The 26,300-nt window shown below is 49.8% G+C and overlaps 1 protein-coding gene across 1 annotated transcript in view; it reads right to left on the bottom strand.

Moving 5' to 3' along the window:
* WNT3 (Wnt family member 3) overlaps positions 1-26,300 on the bottom strand; it is an 86,698-nt gene that overhangs the window by 14,612 nt on the left and 45,786 nt on the right. Inside the window, exon 2 of the mRNA XM_074940778.1 lies at positions 9,676-9,917. Coding sequence (XP_074796879.1) covers positions 9,676-9,917 — 242 coding nt within the window. The remainder of the gene's footprint in view (positions 1-9,675; positions 9,918-26,300) is intronic.

Genomic DNA, 26,300 nt, shown 5'->3' on the forward strand with positions numbered 1-26,300 from the left:
CATGTAATTTGGAAGGCAGCGACTCAGAAAGGATCTAGAATAGAAATGAAAAGAACATGAGCTCCCACGGTGATGCAGTGGCTAGGAGAGCAAACGTGATCCTTGGCGGGACAAAGAGGAGCAGAGTAAGTCCGAAGTTGGCCATAGGCGTGTAGAGAGGCAGTTCATCCCCTCACCACCTTTGTGGCTCTAGCCCTGGGATGTGCCAAACACGCCCATGACAAACATGCCTGTAGATCAACTGCATGTTTCTGCCAAGGGGAGGGTTCCAGTTTCCAGGGCATGGTCCCTTGAGCCACCAAATCGCTATGACGAGGGGCTGCCTCCAAGCGCTCCCGCCTGGTCTTGCTGCACGTCCCGTTTCACTCTTCGTCACGGGAGGGTTTGGCACACGCCATTCTAGAGAGCTCAAATCCTGCTTTAATGCCGTTTTCAGTATTGCTGCTCCAAAGGCTCATGGGTGTTATGCACTACTTAAAAGAAATGTTGAGCAACTGAGATCATGTGGGGGGCAATGACAGAGCCAGGGTTTGAGCCCCAGGTGTGGGCGGACCAAAGGTATAAGACCCTATTGATTTTGAAAAATGCTGAGTGGGGCGTTTCAGGGGAGCTCTCTCTCAGGAACTCCTTGTTCAACTAACCCCATTTCTGGGTCACTCACACTGTCCAGCACCCCCAGGACACACAGCAAATGATGAGACCATCCAAGTAAGCCAAGTAAGCCTGCAGATTTTAGAGTCTTCACTGGAGGGTGCCGGTCAGCCTTACCTAGAATGGAGCCGGTGCTGCACTCCGTTGCTACTTGTCTCGCTGTAGTTCTGTACCGCAGCACTCCCCACTGAGAGCAGTGCCCTTTGCACCACCCTAGGACAAACCCATCGCGAGAGAAGGCTTTACAGACCCCGCACACAAAGGTGGGAAGAGAAACAGGCACAGAAATGGGACAGACAAAGTCCAGAAAGGGACTTAGGTGTTGAACAGCCTCTTTAGTTTACGCGCTAGTCTCCTGTCTATTTATCACGCCTCCTGGTCTTGTCTCAGCAGCAAAATTTACCTGCAAGGATTTAAAAAAAATATTCCAGACCCTCGATAAAGATATTGAATACTATTGGGCCAAGAACAGATCTCTGTGGAACCCGGCTAAAAACTCCCGCACTGGATGATGATTCCCCATTTACAAGCCCTTTTCAAGGTCTGTCATTTAGCCAGTTTTTAATATGTGCTCTATTGATTTTGATGGTGCTACTATTGTAATTCTAATGTCATGCATGTTCAAATCAAATGTCACACAGAAGTTTGATATAACATCACCACGGTTACTCTTAGTAACCAAAATTGTAATCTCATCTGCCATCCTTTAGTTCTGTACTCACTGCATCCCGTGTCAGGCTTTCCATTGTGTGCTGCTGGGGTCTCTGTGTACAGTGCGCACCATACCCAGCCCAAGAGAAATCCCTTTCCAATGTCACCTTCAGGCTGATGCTGAGCAGGCCAGGGCAATCTGACATGCTTCCTGTTGCATGGAGATTTTGCTCCAAACCCATCTGGGGCTCAGTTCTCATGCCCCAGCCCAACTAGTGTAAAAATCCTCCCGTCTAGACGATTGATGCTGTCCCAGTAGCGACAACCTTGGCAGGTTATTGGGTTGCTATAGATCAGAACAATAGTCCAGCGAGCCAAGTATCCTGCCATTGACAGTGGCCAGCACCAGTTGCCCCGAGAAAGGTTCAAAGCAGTTATGGTCTAACCTGCCCCCGGGAAAAGCTTCCTCTTCAGCCTCCAACAGTTAGTGGTTCTGGCTCTGAAGCATGAGGGATTATAGCCCTTCCCAGACTTTTGATGTCCTTGCTGCAGAATCACCACTTGCACTAAAGGAGTAGACTTCACCAGGAGTACAGGCAACATGCTCTAGGTGATAGATCAAGGGACTGAGAATCAAGAGATCTGGGATTTACTTCCAGCTCTGCCACTGATCTGCTGCGTAACCTTAGGCAAGTTGCTTTTCCTCACAGTGCCGCTGTCTCCTCCCATCCCTTTTCCTCCTTCTCCAGCTAGACTGTAAGCTCTTCTGGGCAGGGACTCTCACTCCATGGCACAGGACCTAGCACCACAGTGCCCTGGGCTGGGTTGGGGCCACTGGCCGCTGCTGGACCACCAATAATACCTGCGCGGTTCTGATCCTATGCAGCCGACGAGGGCAGTGACAACAGCCCACTAACGCTTAACCAGTGCGTTATCCTACATGGCCCCTCTCTAGTGCCTCCCCACCAGGGCTCTCCACACCGTGCTTGCAGCTGCAAAGAATGCAGGAAAAATGCACCATGGCAAGGAACCCGGCTGTGACTCAGAGGTTGAGATTTTGCATGTGTGACACTATGCAGCACAAAGCAGAAAAAATAAATGGCTTGTAAAAGTCAGACAAGCACCAGATGCAAAGAAAAGTCAGCAGCACCCAAATAGACAGTGGGGCGTGTTCCAGGGCAGGCCTGGCATCAGGGCGCTCACATAGCATGTTCCAGGGCAGGCCTGGCATCAGGATGCTCCTGGGGCGTGTTCCAGGGCAGGCCTGGTGTCAGGGCGCTCATGAGGCACGTTCCAGAGCAAAACTGCTCAGTTTTTCATCGTGTCTATCACAGTTTAATAGAGATTGTGAGGCAGACCCCTCCTCTCAAAATCACAATTGCTCAGTATGCCCGTGGGCACTACAGCAGTTATTAAGTGGAAAAGTGACACTAACCACGTGCTGAGAGTATGTTAGTTCACATTTCAATAAAATGTAGCAGAGGGAAGCAAGGAGGTGGTGGCAGAACTGCGTGATTTGCAAAGAACTGGCTGGTCACTGTTGGGAACCTTGGCCCTTGTGGCTCGAGCCCTGGATTTTAGGTGTTCAGCTCTTAAATTCTAATCCTAACCGTGAAGCGGATGCCTCCTCTAGCCTTAGGCAAGTCATGCCACCCACCTTTGCCTCAGTTTTCCTCACAGTGAAGGGGGGATGATAGTGACTCACTTTGTGGTGGGGCAGTGAGAACCGATAAGATTATTTGTATAGCATTGTGGAAAGCTTGCTGGTTACACAGAACAAAAAACTTTTTATCAAACCATGTTTTAATCCTAGTGAACAGCGGGGCTCGAACCATAGTGCTGTTATGACAAGAGTCAGTCAATAGATGTCACTGTTATACCTAGTCTTACTTTTAGTTCTTTTTCTTGGTTTGTGAGCAAGTGTTTAGTCTTTAAAGAAATGCTGTTGTGTTTTAAGTTTTGTTCTGTAGTTGACCTTTGGGAGAAACTCTGGCAGACAGCAGAGTTTGTTCTCTGCTTTATTCTCTATATTTGGGGGCAATTCCTGGTACAGAGTAGCTTCATGAGGACTGGGCATTGATATGCAGTCTGGGATTTCTGGAAGAGGGGGTGTACTACGTGCTGTTTGGGACCGTTTCTGTCCCAAGACTGGTACATATGAATAAATAAAGCAATTTACACTAAGGATATTCCCAAACTCCATGTCCCTGATTTGTCCGCCATTGGGAAGCCAACCAGCAAGGCCCCAGATTTGTACTAGCTCTCGGCAGAGGGGCACCAGTATTAATAAAAGTCACTTTGCTCCTGTGGTTCATAGAAGTCAGATTCTAGCTTATGCTGTGGGTCTAGACTGTGCTCCAGCAATTCAGTTCATTGTCTAGTATTCTTTCCAGTCCAGTCTGAAAGTCTCAGGGTGGTATTTTCGAAGTGGTCAGCTTTGCTCTAGTTCTGCTCTAGAGCCATATAAATACAAAGAAAACAAGGAAAGAAGAAGTGGGACCGCTAAGCACTGAGGATGGGGTGAAGAGTAAAGATAATCTAGGCCTGGCCCAACACCTCAACAAATATTTTGCTTCAGTTTTTAATAAGGGCAATGAGGAGCTTAGGGATAGTAGCAGGGTGGCTATGACGACATGGAAGTAGAAATTACCACATCAGAGGTGGAAGTCAGACTCAAACAGCTTAATGGGGCTAAAGCAGGGAGCGGGGGGCAAGATCATCTCCATTCAAAAATATTAAAGGAACTGACTCATGAAATTGCTGGCCCAATAGCAAGGATTTTTAATGAATCCGTAAAGTTGGGAGTCAAGTATCAGGGGATAGCCGTGTTAGTCTGTATCCACAAAACCAACGAGGAGTCCGGTGGCACCTAAAAGACCAAAAGATGTATTTGGGCATAAGCTTTCGTGGGTAAAAAATGAGGCATCCGAAGAAGTGGGTTTTTTACCCACGAAAGCTTATGCCCAAATACATCTGTTAGTCTTTAAGGTGCCACCGCCGGACTCCTCGTTGGTTTTTTTTAAACTTGGGAGTTGTACCCTGTGACTGGAGAATTGCTAATATAGAACCTACTATTAAGAAAGAGAAAAAAGTGATCAGGGAAACTACAAGCCCATTAGTTTGATCTCAATTGTACGCAAGGTCTTGGAACAAATTTTGAAAGCGAAAGTAGTTAAGGACAGAGAGATAAATGGTAATTGGAGTAAAATTCCCCCTAGATTTATAAAAGCTAGATTGCGCCAGACCAACCTGATTGCGGCCTTTGAGAAGATAACTGATTTTTTAGACAAAGGGAATGTCTAAAGGTCTAATCTACCTGGATTTCAGTAATGCAGGTAGATTAGATCTATTCCACATGGGGAATTATTAAATTGGAGAAGATGGGGATTAATATGAGAATTAAGAAGTGGATAAGGAACTGGTTAAAAGAGAGACTACAATGGGTCACACTGACAGGTGAACTGTCAGGTGGGAGGGCTCTTACTAGTGGAGTTCCTCAGGGACTGTTCTTGGGACCAGCCTTATTTAACATTTTCATTAATGACCTTTGCACAGAAAGCGGGAATGTGCTAATAAAGTTTGCAGATGACACAAAGTTGGGAGGTATTGCCAGTACAGAGGGGGACTGGAATAGCATACAAAAAAGTTGGATGACCTTGAAAACTGGAGTTTATAGAAATGGGATGAAATTTAATAGTGCAGAGTGCATGGTCATGCACATAGAGACTAACAACAAGAATTTTTGCTATAAACTGGGAACTTATCAGTTGGAAGTGACAGAGGAGGAGAAAGATTTGGGTATGTTGGTTGATCGCAGGATGACTATGTGACGTTGCCATGAAAAGGTTAATGCAATCCTAGGATGTACCAGGCGAGATATTTCCGGTAGAGACAGGAAAGTGTTATTTCTATTGTACAAGGCACTGGTGAGACCTTATCTGGAACACTGTGTGCAGTTCTGGTCTCGCATGTTTAAGAAAAAGGAACTCAGACTGGAACAGGTGCAGAGAAGGGCCACTAGGATGATCCGAGGAATGGAAAACCTACCTCAAGGAGTTTGGCATGTTTAGCCTAACCAAACAAAGGCTGAGGGGAGATCTGATTGTTCTCTATAAATACATCAGAGGGACAAATACCAGGCAGGGAGAGGAGTTATTTAAGTGCCAATGTGGATATAAACTGGCCATCAATAAGTTTAGGCTTGAAACTAGACAAAGGTTTCTAACCATCAGAGTAGTGAAGTTCTGGAACAGCCTCCCAAGGGTAGCAGAGGGGTCAAAAACCCCAACTGGTTTCAAGAGTGAGCTTGATAAATTTATGGAGGGGATGGTCTGATGAGGTTGTCTGCAACTTCTCATAGTAAATATCTCTGACGGCTGGTGATGAGACAATAGATGGAGAGAGCTCTGAGTTACTACAGAGAATTCTTTCCCGCGTGTCTGGCTGGTGGGTCTCGCCCACATGCTCAGGATCTAACTGGTTGCTATATTTGGGGTCGGGAAGGAATCTTCCCCTAGATCAGATTAGCAGAGACCCTTGGCATTTTTTATTTTGCTTTTTGTTTTGCCTTCCTGTGCAGCATGGGGCACAGGTCACTTGCAGGTTTAAACTAGTGTAAATGGTGGATTCTCCATAACTTGAAGCCTTTAAGTTATGGCCACAGGGGTGGGGGGGTGGGTGAGGTTCTGTGGCCTGTGACATGCAGGAGGTGGGACTGGATGATCACAGTGGTCTCTTCTGGCCTTACAGTCTACCAGTCTAAGTAACCAAGTCAGGGATACCTGGGTTGTAGCTGGATCCTCCGACTCATTTAACTAGTCTCGATGGGACCTAAAATGATTCCTTAACATTTTTTCTTGCATGTGTGGCTAGGAAGGAGACAAAGGAGATGTGGTAGAACTCAGCTGGGTTACTTTTTATTTAAATGTAGACATGACCTTATGGTGACCAGCAAAAGGGGAACCTGCCTTGTGCCTTCTCAGGGGGACTGGTGTCTGAAACCTTTGGTTCAGAGAGAGAGAGAGAGAAGGGTTTGCTCTACACTTCCCCCCATCCCAGTCAGCTCTTGTCTAACCTGTGTTTGCTAAATACAATCCTCCCGGTCAGGCTGGGAAATCCCTATTGATGGCTCTCCGCCATCTCTGCAACCCCCACCTCTATGGATGACCAGCATCAGTAGGTTTATTGCACCAGATCTGACCGTGCAAGTCGAGTGAGGGGGCAAGAATTTGTATTTAGATGATTTGCAACTGTAACTCACCAGCTGAGGAAAGAAGCTGGTCTGTCTGGAATGGGATTCAGGAGACACGGTCATTTTCTGCCCCTGCTACAGTCTTCCTGCATGACCCTGGGTGAGTCACTTAGTACGTGCTTCGAAGCCCACAGGTGGCTCTGCTTCACATGGAGATAATAGTACTGAGCCCTGTCCCAGGTGTGCTGAGAGGGGCTCAGCCTACAGTGATGGGGCCATGTCAGTTCTGAGAGGGAAACCCTTGGGAGGAAAGCTCCGTGGGGTTAAAGATTCCACTTGCCGGCCCCCGGGCACATGAATCATCCCCGAAGCCCTCCCGTTGGAACAAGGAAGAACAAACTTGGCATTCCTGCTATTCCGAAGGGAAAAGCAAGCCGGAAAGCGTCAGCTCTACTTAAAGGCTGGCTCTAGCCGCCCCAAGGGGAAAAAGTGGAGAGCACAAGCCTGATCAATCTTTACTTTTCAGGTCAGGTTTTAATCAGTGCAACACCCCCAGCTAGAACAACCTCCTGCCAAAAAAGTAAATGCTTTAAACTTGGGCGTGTCAGAGCCTTGCACTTTTCTTGTCCATGGCAGGGAGAGCACGTTAACCCCGGTCAGAACACACTTTCTGTATATACAGGCACGACTAAGCCATGCTCGACCACAGCCATGTTTACTCCGGGTGGTGTTTGTCCTGCAGCCCCAGAGCCAGTTTGGCAGGAGCCATGTTCAAACCCAGCAGGTCAATGGGGGAGTGAGAAGAGGCTCCGGGGCAGGGAAGGCCTGGCACTATAAATGAATCACTTGAAAATCTCCACTAGGTCTGCACAAGGCGTTGGGGAGAAATTTCCCAGCAGTGAAATGAGCAAGCGAAGTTCCCAGAACCAGGGAGGGGCCGGGAGGGAGGATTAGCGAGTGCTTGACAGTGCACCACTGCGACTGTCTCCCCGCCAGGCCCGTTACCTGCTGGGCCACTCAATTTGCCATTGTTCCCTCGGTGTCACACTGTATTACCAGCATAATGCGGAAAGTTTCCGCCGTCCAATGTCCCCCCAGCACAGAGAGCTGGCATTCCCCGAGAGCACCGCGTAGCAACGGGACAGTGTCCCCGGCCTGCCGTCCCCGTCCAATCCTGCCAGCCCGGCTGGGAAAGCCCTATTGATGGCTCTCCCCATCCCCCACCCCCAGATCCCAGTGGCTAAAGGGCGTGTGAATGGTGTAGCACTTTGAAATGACTCACTCACCCTGCCTCACAGTAGGGGAGGAAGCTTAGCTCTTTCTCATCAGTATAAGCTTATTTTGCTCTCTCCCTCTCTCTTTTCTCTCCCCTGCCTCTTAAGTCTCTTGAGTTGATATTGAGATGGCCCCGGGCCCCCTGATCCCATCCCATACACCCCTGTTTAGATGCAAATGACTGTGAGTGGCATTGCTGAGAAAAGCCGCAGGGTTATCTTGGTGCTGTTGGCCTTTTCGCAGCTGGTGTCGTGGGCTCTGTGCTTCCCCCCACTCAGCCAAAAGCACCAGGATGCCACGGTGCCCTGACTCCAGCTCCCTTCCACTGCATCTGGCCCCATGGTTCCCTTTCTGCGGCCAGCAGCCTGGCTTTGCTAGCACGGGGTCTGGGGCTGCCTGGGGTAAGTGGGACCCTTGGTCACTGGGTGCACAGAGGGGACAGGGAGCAAATCCAGCCCCTGGCAAGGGGTGGCTGGCAGAAGAGCAGCCAGAGTTTCCACATTGGGCAGCAGAGGTGCTGGGGACCATGCTGGGGTGCAGAGCTTTTGCGAAAGGCTGACCCATGGTGTGTCAAAGGCCGGGGCCCACAGACAATGGGTGAGGTTGCTCTCCAGCTACCGTCTCAGCTGGTTCAAATAATCCTTTGGCCTTTCCTGGCACAGGCATCAGCCTCCCTTAGCAACATTACTGATGCCTTCCAGCCTCTCTGTGAGGTCAGGAAGCATTAACTGTCCCCATTTCACAGATGGGGAAACTGAGGCACCGAAGGGGCAATGACTTATTCAAAGGCTATGCAACAACTCAGTGGCAGATCTGGGAATGGGTTGCAGGAGCTCTGCCTCCTTAGTCCTCTGTTTCAATGCCTTGATCCGTTGTCTTCTCAGAAGCGACCAGATGAGGGGTTCTAGTCTTCGTGGGTATGGGGGTGCCTCAGATCCCTGCTATTAACAGAGGCCTGAAGGGGACCCAGCTTAGCCCAGATGGAGTCTTGGAACAGGGAGGGGAGACTAAATAAGCAGCTTCCACAAAGGGGTCAGGCAGACCTTGCGGGCTGTGGCCAGGGGCTCTGGCGGGCAGTACCAGGCAGCACCTGTGTGTGGCTGGGGCAGACCCTGCCCTGGAGGCCAGGGCTGGGAGTCCAAACCAGAGGGACTGAGGCATAGTGTTAGGATCTGCACCTCTGGGCAAAATAAGGCAGCTGCTGTAGGACCCCCATGGCTCTGGCCAGGCTGCAGCTTTCCCTTGCGGTCACTCCAGCCCACGGGCCCGGTCTGCAGGCCCCGGTGGTGAGGAGGGGGTGTAGGCGTTCCTCCTCCTTCCCCCAAAGCCGCGTTCACAGAGGGTGGTGCACTCCCCAGGGCACGGTCAGGGCACTGCTGCCCAAGCCTTTGGCCAAGCCCAGCTGAGCCTCCCGCTGTCCTGTTGTGCCTGGGGACAGAGGGCTGGGCTGACACGGGCGCCGTGGGCCTGTGTGGGAAGAGCTGGACCGTGTTCACTGGCTCCCTTGGCAAGGCAGAGGACACCCTGCCCCCGAGACTCACACATGGTCGGGGGGGGGGGGGGAGGGGATTTCTGATCCTAGCTGCAATCTGTCACCAAGGCAAACTCTCCCTCGCAGCAGGGACTTGTCTGGTGAGAGCCACTGTCATGAGCAGACCTTCCCTCTACCCAGCCCAGCCAGACCATGCAGGGGCTGGGTGACTGTGGGCATGTCCCATCCCGTCTCTGTGCCTCTGTCTCCCCTCCCACCCCTTTGAGCTCCTTGGGCAGGGCCTCTCTCTCACCGTGTCTGTCCCGCGCCCGGCACGACAGGCCCTGATCTCAGCTTGCGCCTCTGCATGGTCCTGGAAGGCAGCTAAATGGAAGAAACCCCCGCCCCAGCCTCAGTGGCCATGTGGTTCCCTTACCTTTGTCCAGGACTGGCCCGAAGATGGCCAGGCTGTCGTCAATGGTGGTGCAGTTCCAGCGCCGGCCTCGGAACTGGTGCTGACACTCCTGGATCCCCAGCTTCACCCCCTCGGCCACGCTGGGCATGATTTCAATATAGTTCCGGCAGAAGCGGAGCTGCTTGGGGACCAGCCCGGGGATGGAGCCACACAGGATGGGCTGGGACCCCAGCGAGGTGTATTGCTGGCCTAACGCGAGGGACCTAGGAGGGGAAACAGAGAACATGTACCGAACATGGCCCCATTGATTTGATTCAGTCAGCAACCCAGCGAGCTGGGATTTCCCAATGGGATCTGTCTGTTTGCACCAACAGAGCTGGACCTCCCGGAGAACTCCCAGTGGAGCAGCCCCCACCCGAGATCGGTTCTACGTGTTGGGAAGGGGGGCTCCGGGCCTGGCGGATCAGCATTGCCCTTGTTCCCTTTTAGGTTGGGGGGTGGGTAGAGAGGAACGCTTTTGGGAAAGGTGCAGAGTGAAGCAGGCGCCTCCGTTGGAATCATTTTATGGGTGGGAGTAGGGAGGGAGGGCAGCTGTCATCCCAATGCGCACATAGCAGTCACTTCACCCACTACTGCAAAGCATCCACCTCTGGCAGGAGGGCAGCAGCTGGCCCTACTAAGGATCAAATGTGTGACCATCAGTGGATGCTGGATGGATTAAACGGGAATTGAAGGGCTGCAGGTCTCAGGAAGAGATTAGAGATGAGAACAACTGGGGCCAGTGGGTTGAATTTTTGTGACGCAGATGGATGAGACAGGGTCTTTCCAAGTATGCTGCTAGCTGGGCATGGGCCATGGAAAAGGACCCTGGCTGCCGCTGCTGGAACCTGCGTCCACACCCAGACACTGGGGAAGACCAGTATTCTGCTGCTGGTCAGAGCCAGATGTGGAGCGGGCAGCAGCACTATACTCTCCCCAGAATGCCCAAACCCTGCCCCGGAGCTGCCTTCCTGCTGCAGGCCTGGCCTCACTGGGGCGGGATGTTGCAGGGCGTGGCAGAGCCATGAGGGTCTGTGTTCAGGGCCCAGGCAGAGCTCACAGCACGAGGCTGTTGCTGCAGCAGGGAGCATCTTTTGGCATCACCAGGGCCGAGCCTTGAACAGAGGCACCATAGACTAGGGCTGACACTCGGGCAGGGCAGAGCCCCAAAGTCCACAGCTGATTCTGCAGCCTTGGGCAGGGTGTGAGGCCAGAAGCATCGGGTGGACATGTCGAACACCCCATTCTTACAAACGCAGTGCCCAGATAATGCACGCCGCCCTGTAAGCCCCAGCCACCCCCATCCTGTGCATTAACTGCATCACTGGGTGCCATGAGCAGATGTGGCTGAGCCGTGCAGCACAAGTGCTGGACTACGGGGGGGGGGGGGGGGGGTGAGGTGGGGTGGGCAAGGAGCCACTTTAATGCTCCGTATTCACTCAGCAGTCAGAGGGCCTCTTTCTACTGCTTCTCATGTTCTAAGTCCTCCCCTGCCAATGAGAGACCAAAGAGCTGTTGCAGATGGAGCTGCTGGGCCTATTGCATGCCACCCCCATGCACACCAGCCACCCCAAGCATTTTACAAGCCCTGAGTCTAACAGCTGGGTGCAACTCTTGGCTCCGGGTCAGGCTGACCAGCTGGCTGGTGCCCCTGTTTCTCCCCACTGTGGTTGGGAAGCCCCAGGTATTGCTGGCTGCTCTCTCCGCCAATTCCACCCCACAGCACAGTGTTTCTAGCTTGGAAATCATCCATAATCCCTGGTCCCGGTGACAGTGCTGGGCACAAAGGGCTGCTCCAGGCATCCCCGAGCCCCTTGTTGTCAGGCACACTGTGGGGCTGGGTCAGAAAGTGTCGCTGTGGGAGGGATGAGCTGACCTGCTGGTGCAGGATGAGCGAGATGCCAACCTATTGCATGCACACAATGTCCCTGCAACCACTTCCTTGGGTGACCCCCAGACCCGGTCACCACTGACCCTATGGAAGATGTTGCAAAGTCGATACATTAGAAGGTGCAATAACATAGTACTCGTTATGAACGCTGCATAGAGTCCAGTGTGGAACTCATAACACACAGCTCCTAACACAAGGCAGAAGAGAAAGCGTGTGGACTGATTTACGGTGTTGCCAGCTTTAGTGTATCTCACAAGATCTGGTGCTGTTCCGAAAAGCTCAGCTTTCATTAAAAGAGCCGTGCGTATCTGTGGGATATGTTGCAGCAGTCAGGGCTGGCGCTTGATCCAGATGTTGATATCCACTGCAGCAGTGCAAGCAAAGGAACAGCTACGGAATTGGAAAGCAGTAGAAAGAAAGGAAGCTATTCACTGCACACAAAATAAAGGCAAGCACAGTGAAGTGGTCTGCAAGGAAGAGCAAACAAAGCCTGTATTATGGGGACAACAAAAACAGGAAAAAGGCAAATGTCCAGTTCATGATGCCACCAGTGCTTACTGCAAGAAGATAAATCGTTTTGTAAAGAGCAGTGGAAACAGCCCTATAACGTACACTGGATGGGGAGTGACAATGGCACAGGAGATTGTCTGAGGCACCACGCACTGTGCTGCGGCTGTGAAGACCAAAGGGAAAAAGTGGTTTGCACAACTAAATCCTCTAGCATCACCCAGGCCCCCGGCTAAGACAGGGGCTCTGCCTGCACCATACTGAGCTGCACTGATCACTGCAAAATTGTACAAGATAAATTCCCCAAACTGCTGAAGCAACTCCCAGCTAAAATTCAACAGCGGCCACTTAGTGCCCGGCGTGGGACGGGGCACGCTGACATGTCCGTGCAAGGGCAAGCACCACAAACTAGACTTTGAAATAACTGAAACACCTCGTGCCTCCACTCTCAGCGGAACTGAGAGAAAGGTAGGCTTTTGCAGGTGGCAGATGATGCAGTGCTATACAATGCAATAGACAGCCCCAGTCATAGGCCTCAAAGGCACAAATACTCAAAATGGCCTATCTGGAAATCAACCTGGAGGTGACATCACCACCACATGCACCATACAGAGTAGCAGCTCCTTGGAAGGACAAATCACCTCCCCACTCCTGCTCACCACCCCCTGTATATCCATCCAAGAATGGCATTAGCCGTGTTTCCCCCAGTCTTGCACGGGGAGCTCATGTTCAATTATTTGTCTGCTGTGAACCCTCTGTCCGTCTCAGAGTCCCTGGGTTCTGGGATACGGCCTACCAATCTATAGGGCTGACCTGCATTCCTTTTGCTGGATTATAACTTTGCATTTGGCTGTATTACAATGCATTTTGTTTAAATGAGCCCAGCTAACCAAGCAACTGAGATAGGTCTGTGTGACTGCCCTGTTCTCGCCATTATTTACCACTCGCTCAGCCAGTCTTTGCATTATTCACAATATTTATCAGCCGTGATTTCTTTATATTTACTTCCAGGTCACTGCTGGTAAAAATGTTGAATAGTGTTAGGCCCATTTGATGATGATTCCCCATGGACAGCTACATTTTGAGTGCTGTCAATTAGCCAGTTCCTAATCCACTTAAAATGTGCTTTACTGATATTGTGTAGTGCTAGTTCTTAATCAAACTCTGATGCCTTACAAAAGTCTAATTATATTACATCTCCTCAGTTACCTTTAGCAACCAAACCTGGAATCTTATCAGAGAATGAAATCAGGTTTGTTTGACAAGACCAATTTTCCATAAAACCATGCGGTTGCGTGGCAATAACTATGAAATGAGTTCACTTTGTCGCAACCCTCGCGCCCTGTTAAAGGCAATGCCAAAGAACGGGCTGGCTATAGAGCTAATTGTCGGAACTTCTCTGACGAGCTGATCCTAATGGTCCCTTCTGGCCTTGGACTCTAGCAGCACAGAAATCTCCCGAGCCAAAGAGCAACGTGAGGGACTCAAAATAAAACCACGCAAAGCAGACACATGAGCAAGTGACTTAAAAGACTATTAAATGAAACTTCATTAATGAACTTAAAAGACTACGAAATGAAATGATTCCGTTTCCATTATAGGAAGGGAGTTGTTACAAGAGTTCTAGCAGAGACATGTCTGCACACATGTAAATGGGTTACACAAAGTGTAGCATGCTCTGGGTTATAAGAATACATACGGCATTGTCTAAGTCAGTAGATTCATTCAGGTTCTAGTATATATGGCAAATGGCTTCTGGAGGGCAGCTCTTCTTGTGCCTTGGCTTCCAGCCCAGCATCTGGGCCTGTTTCCTGTATGTTCTGCTCTACTGTGGAAGAAGTAGAGGCTTGCCATGAGCTGAAAGCAGAGCCATAGGATTTTAGGGCTGGGGCCTTTTCCAGTGTAAGGATTGGTATTCAGTGGGCCTGAGTGTTAGTTCGAGTTTTGCCACTGATCTGCTGTGTTGTCTAGAGCACACACATTCCCTCGCTGTGCTCGCTTTCATCTCGCCTGTCTGTTAGACCGCGAGCTCTTTGGGGCAGGCGCTGTGTGTTTTGTCCAGTCCCTGATGCAATAGGGCCTGACTCTGCTGGAGCCTCTTGGTGAAAGACAAGGTTTCTAAATGTAAGAGCAATGCGGAAGCACATGTGTGAGGCGCATGAATGTCAGACCTATGAGTTCAGGCCCTGCTCTTTCCAGGTCAGGATGGAAACGGCATCAAGCTGAGAGGACTAAAGCGGCTCCGGAGAAGGTGACATTCGGAGGGAGCAGGGGACTGTCAGTGAGCGTCTCTGGCAGAATGAAGCTCCTGAGCCAGAATTATTTTTTCTCTTTCAGAATTACACATTTTATAACATTAGGATCAGCTTTACAGACGGGCACAAGCAGAAACGAATGTGCCCAGTTTACAGACGTACTGCTCTTGATTTGCTGATGTGTGACAGGTGTGTGCATATGCAACTCCAGGTTTATGTGCATCAAGAGTTGCACACCCGTACAAGGGCACACACAGTTGTTTAACTCTGGCCCATGCTATTTTAGTGGAAGAAATGTGAAGTACTGGCTGCTTCCTCCATCAGCGCACCTCACTCCTGCACTGCAGCACCTCAATATTTCTGTCCTGGGACTCGTCAAAGCAGAGGCCCTCCACTGTCCTCAAGCCCAATGCATGGGAAATCTAGGGCTAGATCCACACAGAGACATTGCCAGGCTAGAGCCATTCTCATGCTCACTGACTCTGGCCCAGTGTTTCTTTCATTGTTTCCCTTCCCACCTTTGGGAAGCTAGCCTTCATCTAGAGCCACGCACGGGTGTGTGTGTGTCTCGCAAGCTCTCCTGTTGAAGCTGCTCCACTTTGTGTAAGTGTTCATTGATCTCGGATTCCCCACCCCTCCAAGTCACAGAGTCCTTCTCAGTCTCTCTCTCAGGGCCCAAGGGTAGTTAACATAGCCCACGGCGGGGGCACTCATCTGGGTCTGGTGCCTGCCGGGGCACTTCCAAACACCGGCTCACCTGCCTTGGCTTCAGACCTTATCCCGAAGCCAGCCATTCCAGCGTCCTTGCCGGAGGCTGACAGCTGCACTCTCACCTGGGCCTTACTCAGCACTCCCATGTGTGGTTGGCTGTCACAGCCTTGAAATGGAACAGCCAAGCTGGCTGGGGGAATCACTTTCACCTTTGAGTGTCTGTGCGTGAAAATATGGGCATGCAAGGTGTGGGTGAGAGATGAGGGCTTTGGTTGCATGGAGGTGGGCACGGGAAGTGTGTGTATGGAGGAGAGACACAGAGTTCACAGGCATGCAAGGGATGGTAACACAGACCAGAGGAAATCCTCTCAATCCACTTTGGAAGAGCTGACACTCTCTGGCGAGCCCGTGACTCCCTTTGGTCCGATCCTAGCGAGCTAGTCGCACAGGATCAGGAAGTCAGTCCCAATACTGTTTTGGGGTGATGAGGCAGGATGACGGTGGGCTGGGTGCCCTGCACCCGACAGGGTATTCCATATCCACCTGGGGCCAAGTTTCCAAAACCTCACAGGAAATCATCACACCCAGACTCTCCCACTGCCATCACAAGCAGAAAGACTTCAAGGCAGGAACCATTCTCTGCCTGCGGCAGAGGTGTTGGGGGTCCCACCTACTTCTGTTTTGGTGTCCCCATCAGTGCCCTTGCCAGGGAGTTGCAGGGCTACAGCACAAATCCACAGGCACCATCTGGCCTGCTTCTTGACCAGAGTGGGGAAGAACAGTCATTGCATTAGCCTAAGAGCACTGGTTTCACGGGCTGGAGTGCTTCCCAAGATGCAGGCTAAGGCCATGTCTATACGGCCAGCCCGGTGAAGCTACAGCACACCAGCTTGCAGTGCAGTTATGTCCTGTGTGGACACTGCTACAGCCAGGGAATGTCCTGCAGTGCACCATGGGATGGCACGCCCAGTGTTGACATGGGATGGCAGTGCACTGCAAGCTGGGGTACTGGTGATTCTGGCTTGCCATGTAGACAAGCCCTTAGATTGGGTAGGCCCAGCGTGAGGAGAAGCCTGGTTTGTGAAGTCAGGAACTGGAAGGAAAGTCAGACCCTGACCATGAGATGGGAGTATGATAACGCTCTGAACACTGAGCCTCTTCATACACAACCGGGGGCGGGGCAGACAGTCTTTGGTGGGTCTGGTTTCATTATTTTAGTTCATGTGTGGTGCCCTGTTTGGGAAGATAAACACCACACGAGGAGAGATGGTTCCTCTCGAGGCAGGCTTGGCCTTCCCTGGGTGTCAGTGTACTGCACAAGGCTGGTGGGGGAGCACTGCTGGCCCTGGGCTGTCCAGCTGGCACTTGACTAGAGCCAAAGTGTCTTCCAACAAACCCTTGATTTAAAAACCTTTTCAACGAAAGGTTTGGAAGTTTTTTTACTTTTCCATTTTTTGGATGGAAGAAACGAAAACTGGATTTTCTGCCATGAAACTGGAAAATGTCCATAAAACATTTTGAAAAGAAATGGAAGCTTTTTGTTTCTTTCCAGAAGTCTTGCTGATTGCTCTGACAGTTTTCCGAACAGCTCTAGACCTGGCTCCAGCACGAAGTGAGGGAACCGGCTGTGTGCGAGCGAGGGCCGGGGGCGTGTCATGGCAGCGTCTGCAGGAGGGGGTAGAAGAGAGACTGTGTAACCCCAGACTGTTCAGCTCCGAGCAGATTAATCTCCCTTCCCCGTTCTGCTTTGCCGGGAATCGGGGTGGTCTCTAGGCCAGCCAGTGCAGGAGGCTGTGGATGCCGTCTCTGCACAATAGCAGCACCTTGTCCCTTGGGGCTGTCTTGCATTCCTCACATGGTTGCTTTTCCTTTCCTCCTCTGAAGAAGCTCCTCATCTAAAGGGCAAATACAGCTATGTCACATGCCTCTTTAACCCTGCTGTGCTGTTTCCCTCACTACCTCCTTAGAAAGTGTTTATAGTCTCAGCTCAGGAGCCCCCAAGCTCAGCTCCAATAGGGCTCAGCCCAGCGTCCAATCCAGCCAGGAATATGTGACTATGTGCATCAGGTAGAGCCTGGAGAGTGCAGCTGAGTATGGTAGGGTTAGACTTCACCTCCTCCCGTTTAGTCAAGGAGGGCACACAGGCTAATTGCCATGCTGGAAGGGACAGGCCTATGGGCCATCTAGTCCAGTGTCCTGCATCTGACAGAGTTCATGCTGAGTGCTTCAGAGGAGTAGACCTATGATGCCACAATGAGAAGTTTCTTCCTACCCACCAGCTAGCAATCAACTCATGCCCAGAAGCATGAGGATTGATTTGCCAACAGCACTGGCCTAAGGTGCAGGAGACCAATGTCAATTCCTGGCTCTGCCACTACCCTGCTGGGTGATCTTAGGCAAGTTGCTAGGCTGCTCTTTGCCTCAGTTTCCCCATCTGTAAAATGGGGAAAATGACACTGATCTCCTTTGTACTCTGCTGATGAAAAGTGCCAGGCATTTTTATTAGGTGCATAACGGCAGCCATGCTCTCCAATTGTGGGTGTACAGTCGTATTTGAAAATCTGAACCTCAGCACCACAGTCTGTCAGTGCAGGGCAGACTCTGTCTCTGCCTGAACACTTTGGGGGCCTTGTTGATGCCTCAATAATTAATATTGGGGCATCAGTGCAGCCATTGCATCGATGGCTAGTACAGTCCACATCGATGGAGTGGTACAGTCTATAGAGGGCCAGAGTTCTACACTCTCACCTGCCACCAACCATCTCTGTAATCTGGCTGTGCCTCAGTTTCCCTAACAGGAATGTTAATGTGGACTACCTAGAGGGGTAAGAAGGGCTGTGAGGATTAATTAGTAAATATTCAGGAAGCATGTTGATGGTGAAATACATGGTGAAATACATACATACATTACATACACATCGCTCTTGTCCTACAGCATCACTGGCTAGTGGCCTCACAAACATACCTGCCAGGTGTCACATGACACTCGCACATTTTGCATTTTTGGCATGCATTCCCCCATAACAGGTAAATTGCCACAACCAACCAACCCTGCTCTATACAATACCTGGTAGTCTAGGGGAAGGGGCACTGAAAAGATCTGAGTGAATAATCGATTTTTCTGTTTGGGGCCTGAATTGAAAAAGAAATTTCCCACTAAAACTTAATTTTTCATTGTTTTCTCACCCAAAACAAAAAACTAGGGGAAAAATTAGTTTTGGATAAAAAAACAAAACCCCACCCAAATCAAAATGAACAAAACAAAACACAAAACCAGTCTAAAACAACTTTTTGTTTTGTTTTTGATTGTCAAAGTGTTGTTTGAGCTGAAACAATTTTTCATATAGTTTCATTGTCAGGTGTTTCAGGTGGTTTTTTTTTTAATAAATTTGGCTACATTTTTAAATGAAATGTTGTTTCTAAATGAAAAGTTGAAATGCTTACTTCTGAAATAGTTGGGTTTTTTCAGCTTAAGCTGTTCACCACATTCAACCTGAATTCACAAATAGTGTTGGGATCCCCAAAAAATATTTTTGGCAAATTTAGTAGTACTGAGCCACAAGCCAGAGCCTATGGATTTCAATCCTGTCATTCCTACTTACTGTTCTTCATGTTGTGTGTGTCCATCACAACTCCTATTAACCCGGGATGCATAGGGGGAGGTAACGACCACTCGCTTCGTTTACAGATAAGATAACTGAGGGGCTGGACAAGGGCATTGGAGGCAGAGCTGGGAACAGAATGCAAGTCTGTCATACGAGAGCGAGCCAAGTCTGGTCTATTTTGCCACACTGCCTTTCCGATGAAAAGGGCTAAATTACGTGCTTGTCTGACCCATGTTAGCACAATGTGGCACTTTGTTCCTCTCTTCTGGCTAGACCACATACAGAGGTTTGTGATTATGAATTTGTAATGGCCTCCATGTTAACATGCATGGTCTTTCAGCTCAAATAGTAGAAGTTCATGGTTTTAAGATTCAGAGATCCTGGGTATGAAACCCACAGATGACTCAAACATGGGCATTGTTACACTTGGCTATGCCATCTCTAATCACTAGACCATACTCTGCTGCCAGGGCCAGGAACAGAACCCGGGAATGCTGACAGCCAACGTTCTAGGGCTACTTCACAAATAGATGTGTAACCCAGTGACAAAATGTGTTTAGTTTCTAACCTTTAAAAAAAAATCTAAACAAATCTAGCTAAATTTTGAAACAAAATATAGTTTTGGAAATGCTGAAATGAGCCATTTAGATTTTTTCAAAATATTTTTTTTCCATTTTTTATTCGGCTGAAACTATTCACCAAATTCAGCCTGAATTTGTGAGTAGTTTTGGTCATCCCAAAGCTGCATTTTTTGGTGAATAAACTATTTGACCAAAACATTTCCCCCTCCAGGGAGAGGATGTCCCCCCAGGCTCAGGGTTGAGTCGAGCAAGCAGGACAGTGGGTGTGCACATCCAGGAGACACACCCTGCTGCCACGAGGTAGATAAACAGAGGGCTTCCCGCACCAGGGCTACATTAGCATGAGAGCCACAGAACATTTTTAAAGTCAGTTTGTTATATGCAAATTAGCTAAACAATTTGCATGAAAAGGCACATGGAGGTGCAAAAAATTGTCAGCCACGTGCAACGCGCCTCCTCTCTGCAGGTGCTCAGGTCGACTCCCAGTGAAGTCAGTGGTCAGGCTCCTACTAAAATCTTCATTTCCCTCCTTGTGTCAGGCTAGAGGATCCTCCTACAAGCTTTGCGGGGCAGGAATTCACGCAGGAATTACTCCAATACCCCAATCAGCAAAGGACCAGTCCTACTGCTCCTCCAACATCAGTCCCCAAGTGACAGCTCAGGACTCACACATCCTGGGCTCATCCCTTGGCCTGAACGCAGGCTCTGGGCCTACTGTGTCCCAGCAGGGCAACAGCAGCCTCCACTCTCCGGCAGCCTTCTCTGGAATGGCGTGCCCTTCCCCCAAAGGCAGCAGAAAGTAGGGATGCCATTTCCTGCCAAGCAGGGCTCTGGGGGATGGAGAAGCCAGCTCCTTCTCTCTGCCCAACCCCTAGCCAAGGGAGTAGGGGCTGCACACCCTGCTTGCTCCTCAAACGTAGCTCACGTGTCGAGGGACAGCTGTCACCATACAGAGCTATGGGCAGGGACTCTCCTCATGGGAGGATGACACAAGGCAGGATGGGAGGGAGGCAGTTAAATTGCATTAGGAAAATATTAAGGGTACAGATTAGGATGAGGGCCAAGCCCAAGTTCAGAAGGTGACGTGGAAGGTGATGTAAATTACATGCCAGGGACTGGGTGGAAGGGAATCTAATTTGTGTAAGGACATGGCCGGAGCATGCGGGAACATGCTCTAACAGCCCCTTGGCAGTGGCAGGATCACAGATGAACACAGTGTTAATATCCTGATCAACCTAATGCCAGGAAGCCAGCAACAAACGGGAAAGGATTCAATGTGAGCAGATGGCTGACGGGATGGAGTGGAGGGGATATTCAGAGAACTGACTAGGCGGCATCTAAGGACACTTCAAGAAAGCTGTGAGACCTGTGTACAAGAAGTTGAAGAAGGCAAACAGCGGATAGGAGTTTAGTGTGTGCCAAAGGGGGAGAGCTGGTACCAATGGAATGAAATTGAACAAAGGAAAATTTAGGGCGGAAGATTTCCTGGCAATGAGCGCTGTGAGGCCACCGGAGTCTCTATCCTGGAGTCTCCCTTGCGTGGGACGTTTAAAGCACACAAGGATATCAGTGACCCAGGCTGTATTTTCCAGCTGTGCGTTCAATGGTTCTATGAAGCTGCCAAGGTAAACAGTGGAATTAAAAAGCTCCTGATCATGGAAACAAAATTAATGGCCACTGATAAGAATTTGAGCCGCAATTTCTATTTTAGCTTGCTACCCTCCCCCATATAAAATGGGGATAAATCTACTGATGCACTGAAATGTTGAGCTTCCTTAAGTTACATTTGTAAAGTGCTTTGAGATCCTGTGGACGGAAGTACAGTTTAATAATTGTATTTATGGATACAAAGTATTAATAGCAACAGAGTGGATGCTGTTTTGAGCTGGAAAGAGGTTCTCAGACTGAAAGAGAAAACACATACAGAGACTGAGCAGAATAAGAATGTTTTGTTTCAGATTGATTAAAACATTTTGGTTGACCTGAAATTAAATATTTTCCAGTTTTTCATTTTGCTGAGAATTGTTATTGTTATTTTCCAGTATGGCCAACAAACTTTGAGATCAAATATTCACAGAGCTATGGTCAAGATACCAATCTGCTTTTCTCAGGAGTTCCCAAACTGCATTCCTCATCGGCATTGTCTCTGGACATATAGACACAGGGTAAACTAGACACTGATTGCGGTTTTTTTTCTGGCCTCAAGCACTGCTGCCCAATAGAAAAACCTCAGCATTAGTGCATTCATATAGATTATCGGCTTATTAACCCTTGAGTCACCGGTTCAATGCGACAACACATTTAACAAAATCTGAAATTTAAGAGCAGAAATATCCATTAAACAAGTGTGTGTTGCTGTCCATTTAGAGCTGCTGGACAAGACCACATGACAGATTTATGAGCTTAGATTCATAGGCTCCAATATCAGAAGGGACAATTGTGATCATCTAGAGAGAGAACTGCCCTGAAATAATACCTAGAGTAGATCTTTAGAATCATAGAATATCAGCGTTGGAACGGACTTCAGGAGGTCATCTAGTCCAACCCCTTGCTCAAAGCAGGACCATTCCTCAATTTTTACCCCAACTCCCTAAATGGCCCCCTCAAGGATTGTACTCAAAACCCTGGGTTTTGCAAGCCAATGCTCAAACCACTGAGCTATCCCTCTCCCCGGAAAAACATCCAGTCTTGATTTTAAAATTGTCACTGATGGAGAATCCACCACGACCCTTGATAAATTGTCCCAATGGTTAATTACTCTCACTGTTAAAAATTTACACCTTATTTCCAGTCTGAATTTGTTTAGCTTCAACTTCCAGCCATTGGATGGTGTTACACCTGTCTCTGCTAGATCAAAGAGCCCATTATTAAATCTATGTTCCCCATGTATGTACTTACAGACTGTAAACAAGTCCCCCCTTAACCTTCTCTTTGTTAAGCTAAATAGATTGAGCTCCCTGCATCTATCACGAGGAGGCAGGTTTTCTAATCCTTTAATCATTCTTGTGGCTCTTCTCTGAACCCTCTCCAATTTATCAACATCTCCCTTGAATTGTGGGCACCAGAACTGGACCCAGGATTCCAGCCGTGGTCGCACCAGTGCCAGATACAGAGATAAAATCACCGCTCTGCTCCTACTTGATTCCCTTGTTCATGTTTCCCAGGATGGCATTAGCCCTTTTGGCCACAGCATCGCACTGGGAGCTCATATTCAGCTGATTATCCACCATGACTCCCAAATCTTGTTCAGAGTCGCTGCTTCGCAGGATAGAGTCCCCCACCCTGTACATACAGCCGACAGTCCTTGTTCCTAGATGTGTACATTCACATTTAGCTGTATTAAAACATATTGTTTGGGTGCAGTCCAGATCGCTCTGTAGCAGTGACGTGTCCTCTTCATTATTTGCTACTCCCCCATTGGAGCTCCCCAGGGCAAGGACAATCCTCTGAACTGTTTGGGAACCCTCTCACGCCTAGGGGGTACTACTGCAGGTAGGTAAGAAAGCGGGAATAAGTCATAGCAACCCCTTTAATTTGTCTCTGCTGCAGACGAGAGGGAATACTGTAGCCGCCTGGGAACTTTGACTGTAAATGTGCACGTCTCAAGGTTGCTAGGTAGTCTGCAGAGCAGGTATGCGTTGGGTTAGTGAAAATGTAATCTTTAGTAACCATTGAGGCATTTGCCGTGTCACAGCATTAGGGGGTTAGTGGCAGTTTCATAGGCCAGGAGGTTAAACTGAGGCCTGGCTGTTGCTAATTGAAAACTTAACACGGTTATCCATGCCCGTTGAAGAGTTCCTGCCGCTGGCCTTTCAGCCTCTCTGCTGCTTGCTAGAGACCATCTGGGAGCTGTAACCTGGGGGGCAGAGGGCAGGTGAGCACATCAGGCTGCAGCCAGGGCCTTGTTCATAAAAACATGAGTTGCACTTGGAAAATAATTCTGCACCAAGGGCGGTGGAAGCGTTTTTGCACGTTCAGTTCCCTGATTTCAGGATCCCGGGGTCTCCGCTCCAGAATATGGCAGTGGGACACCTCGCGGTAGTGCAGGCTGGTCTTCGCCTACTCTAGTCTGAGGCAGGACTGCGCAATTGCTACCTGGTGCTGAAGGCTGCTTCCAAGAGCATCTCTTTGTGCCAGTTTTGCCTGTTGAGCTGAGTGGTTTCCAACGCAGTGCGGGCACTTGGCAGCCACTTACAGCTGCTGTGTATTGACTACAGCCTCCGGTGCACTCCCACACCCGGGAGGTCCCGAGCCGGTTGGTATAACTGCTGGCAATGCTGCCAGCTCCTGCGAAGAACGGGATTTTGGCCCTTGCTACGAGCAGTGGCACCAGGAGGCAAGAAACTGCAGCCTTCAAGCAATTTTCAGATCTGCCAAGGGGGAAAAATCCCTTCTGATGGGCTGCCTTCCTGACCCCACCTTCTGGGGGAAGAACACTGGCCATTATCTTTGAAAACTCGTGGCGAACGGGGGAAGTCCCGGATGACTGGAAAAAGGCTAATGTAGTGCCAATCTTTAAAAAAGGGAAGAAGGAGGATCCTGGGAACTACAGGCCAGTCAGCCTCACCTCAGTCCCTGGAAAAATCATGGAGCAGGTCCTCAAAGAATCAATCCTGAAGCACTTACATGAGAGGAAAGTGATCAGGAACAGTCAGCATGGATTCACCAAGGGAAGGTCATGCCTGACTAATCTAATCGCCTTTTATGATGAGATTACTGGTTCTGTGGATGAAGGGAAAGCAGTGGATGTGTTGTTTCTTGACTTTAGCAAAGCTTTTGACACGGTCTCCCACAGTATTCTTGTCAGCAAGTTAAGGAAGTATGGGCTCGATGAATGCACTATAAGGTGGGTAGAAAGCTGGCTAGATTGTCGGGCTCAACGGGTAGTGATCAATGGCTCCATGTCTAGTTGGCAGCCGGTGTCAAGTGGAGTGCCCCAGGGGTCGGTCCTGGGGCCGGTTTTGTTCAATATCTTCATAAATGATCTGGAGGATGGTGTGGATTGCACTCTCAGCAAATTTGCGGATGATACTAAACTGGGAGGAGTGGTAGATACGCTGGAGGGGAGGGATAGGATACAGAAGGACCTAGACAAATTGGAGGATTGGGCCAAAAGAAATCTGATGAGGTTCAATAAGGATAAGTGCAGGGTCCTGCACTTAGGATGGAAGAATCCAATGCACCGCTACAGACTAGGGACCGAATGGCTAGGCAGCAGTTCTGCGGAAAAGGACCTAGGGGTGACAGTGGACGAGAAGCTGGATATGAGTCAGCAGTGTGCCCTTGTTGCCAAGAATGCCAATGGCATTTTGGGATGTATAAGTAGAGGCATAGCGAGCAGATCGAGGGACGTGATCATTCCCCTCTATTCGACACTGGTGAGGCCTCATCTGGAGTACTGTGTCCAGTTTTGGGCCCCACACTACAAGAAGGATGTGGATAAATTGGAGAGAGTCCAGCGAAGGGCAACAAAAATGATTAGGGGTCTAGAGCACATGACTTATGAGGAGAGGCTGAGGGAGCTGGGATTGTTTAGTCTGCAGAAGAGAAGAATGAGGGGGGATTTGATAGCTGCTTTCAACTACCTGAAAGGGGGTTCCAAAGAGGATGGCTCTAGACTGTTCTCAATGGTAGCAGATGACAGAACGAGGAGTAATGGTCTCAAGTTGCAATGGGGGAGGTTTAGATTGGATATTAGGAAAAACTTTTTCACTAAGAGGGTGGTGAAACACTGGAATGCGTTACCTAGGGAGGTGGTAGAATCTCCTTCCTTAGAGGTTTTTAAGGTCAGGCTTGACAAAGCCCTGGCTGGGATGATTTAACTGGGAATTGGTCCTGCTTCGAGCAGGGGGTTGGACTAGATGACCTTCTGGGGTCCCTTCCAACCCTGATATTCTATGATTCTATGATTCTAAGAGCGGGGGAAGGAGGAAAGCAGAGTTTCTCTTCCCTCTCCCTGTCCCACCTCAGGAGCCAAAAGAAGTTTTTGGGTAGGGAAGGGGCAGATACCGTTTTCACAGGGGGGATGGAGCAGAAGGAGCCCAGCAGCTCAGAGTGGGCCTATTCCTCCTCACTCCTCCCTGTCCACGCAATGGCTCAGGTCCTCCTTGCTCCTACTTCCTCCCCCTGCTCATCCTTCCTGCGACACTAGACCTGGGAAGGAGGAGAACAGGATCCCTGCTGGCGCGGCCCCTTCCCCATCCCATGCCTAGGAGAGGGGGGTGAAAAACCTTCACGGCTGCAGGAGGAGCAGGCATGGTGGGGGACAAGGGGCAGAAGTGGGGCTTGAGTGGTGCACAGAACCGATGTGGGGTTGGGGGGCACAGAACAAATTGATGAAATGGCATTTGGGGCGGAAGCTGGAAGCTCTGCACCATCAGGCAGAATCTCGGTGGGTTCTCTCGTGCCAGCTCCTGCAGCAGGGGCCAGAATGGCCTGGCCTGCCAGGGCTGTGCGAGAGCTGGCGTGCTCATTCTGGTGCCACCTGGGGGCCAGGGACGATCACAACTCAGAGCAAAAACCACAATCCTTTTTCTAGAAAAGACATGAATGTGGGGGCAGTCTCAGGATTGTTTGGGTCTGATTTGCGCTGCTTGAGCTTGGGGGTGGTGATCCAGAGCTAAGCTCACTGTTGCAGGGCTTGAGCCTTCACTGAGCCGCTGTGTTTCTCCACAGGACCCTGCACATCTCTTGGAAAACCACTCTACTGCTGACTCGTGGACACAGTCCAGAAGCAGGATGATCTCGTGTGGGGCTGAAGGGAAGCTGGGTCCCGAAGTCCAAGCCTGACCTGCTCAGAGCGAGGCACGGATGCAGTGTTTGGGGCATGGAAGGCCTTTCCTTACACAACAAACTGTGACAAGAGATGGGGTTCCTATTGAAGAATTGTGTCCGTGGGGCTCTGGAAAGTGCTTGGTTAGGCCCTGCACCACTCCCCTGCCCAGTAATTATTTCTGGATAACCACTCTTTCCTGGCTACTGCCACTTGGTTGTTGGCAGGACAGGAAAGTTGACTTGGGCAGCAGGGTGAGGTGTTTTGTTAACACTTGAGGAAGGT

This window comes from Natator depressus, chromosome 27 (genome assembly GCF_965152275.1).
Source record: "Natator depressus isolate rNatDep1 chromosome 27, rNatDep2.hap1, whole genome shotgun sequence".
NCBI classification, from domain to species: domain Eukaryota; kingdom Metazoa; phylum Chordata; order Testudines; family Cheloniidae; genus Natator; species Natator depressus.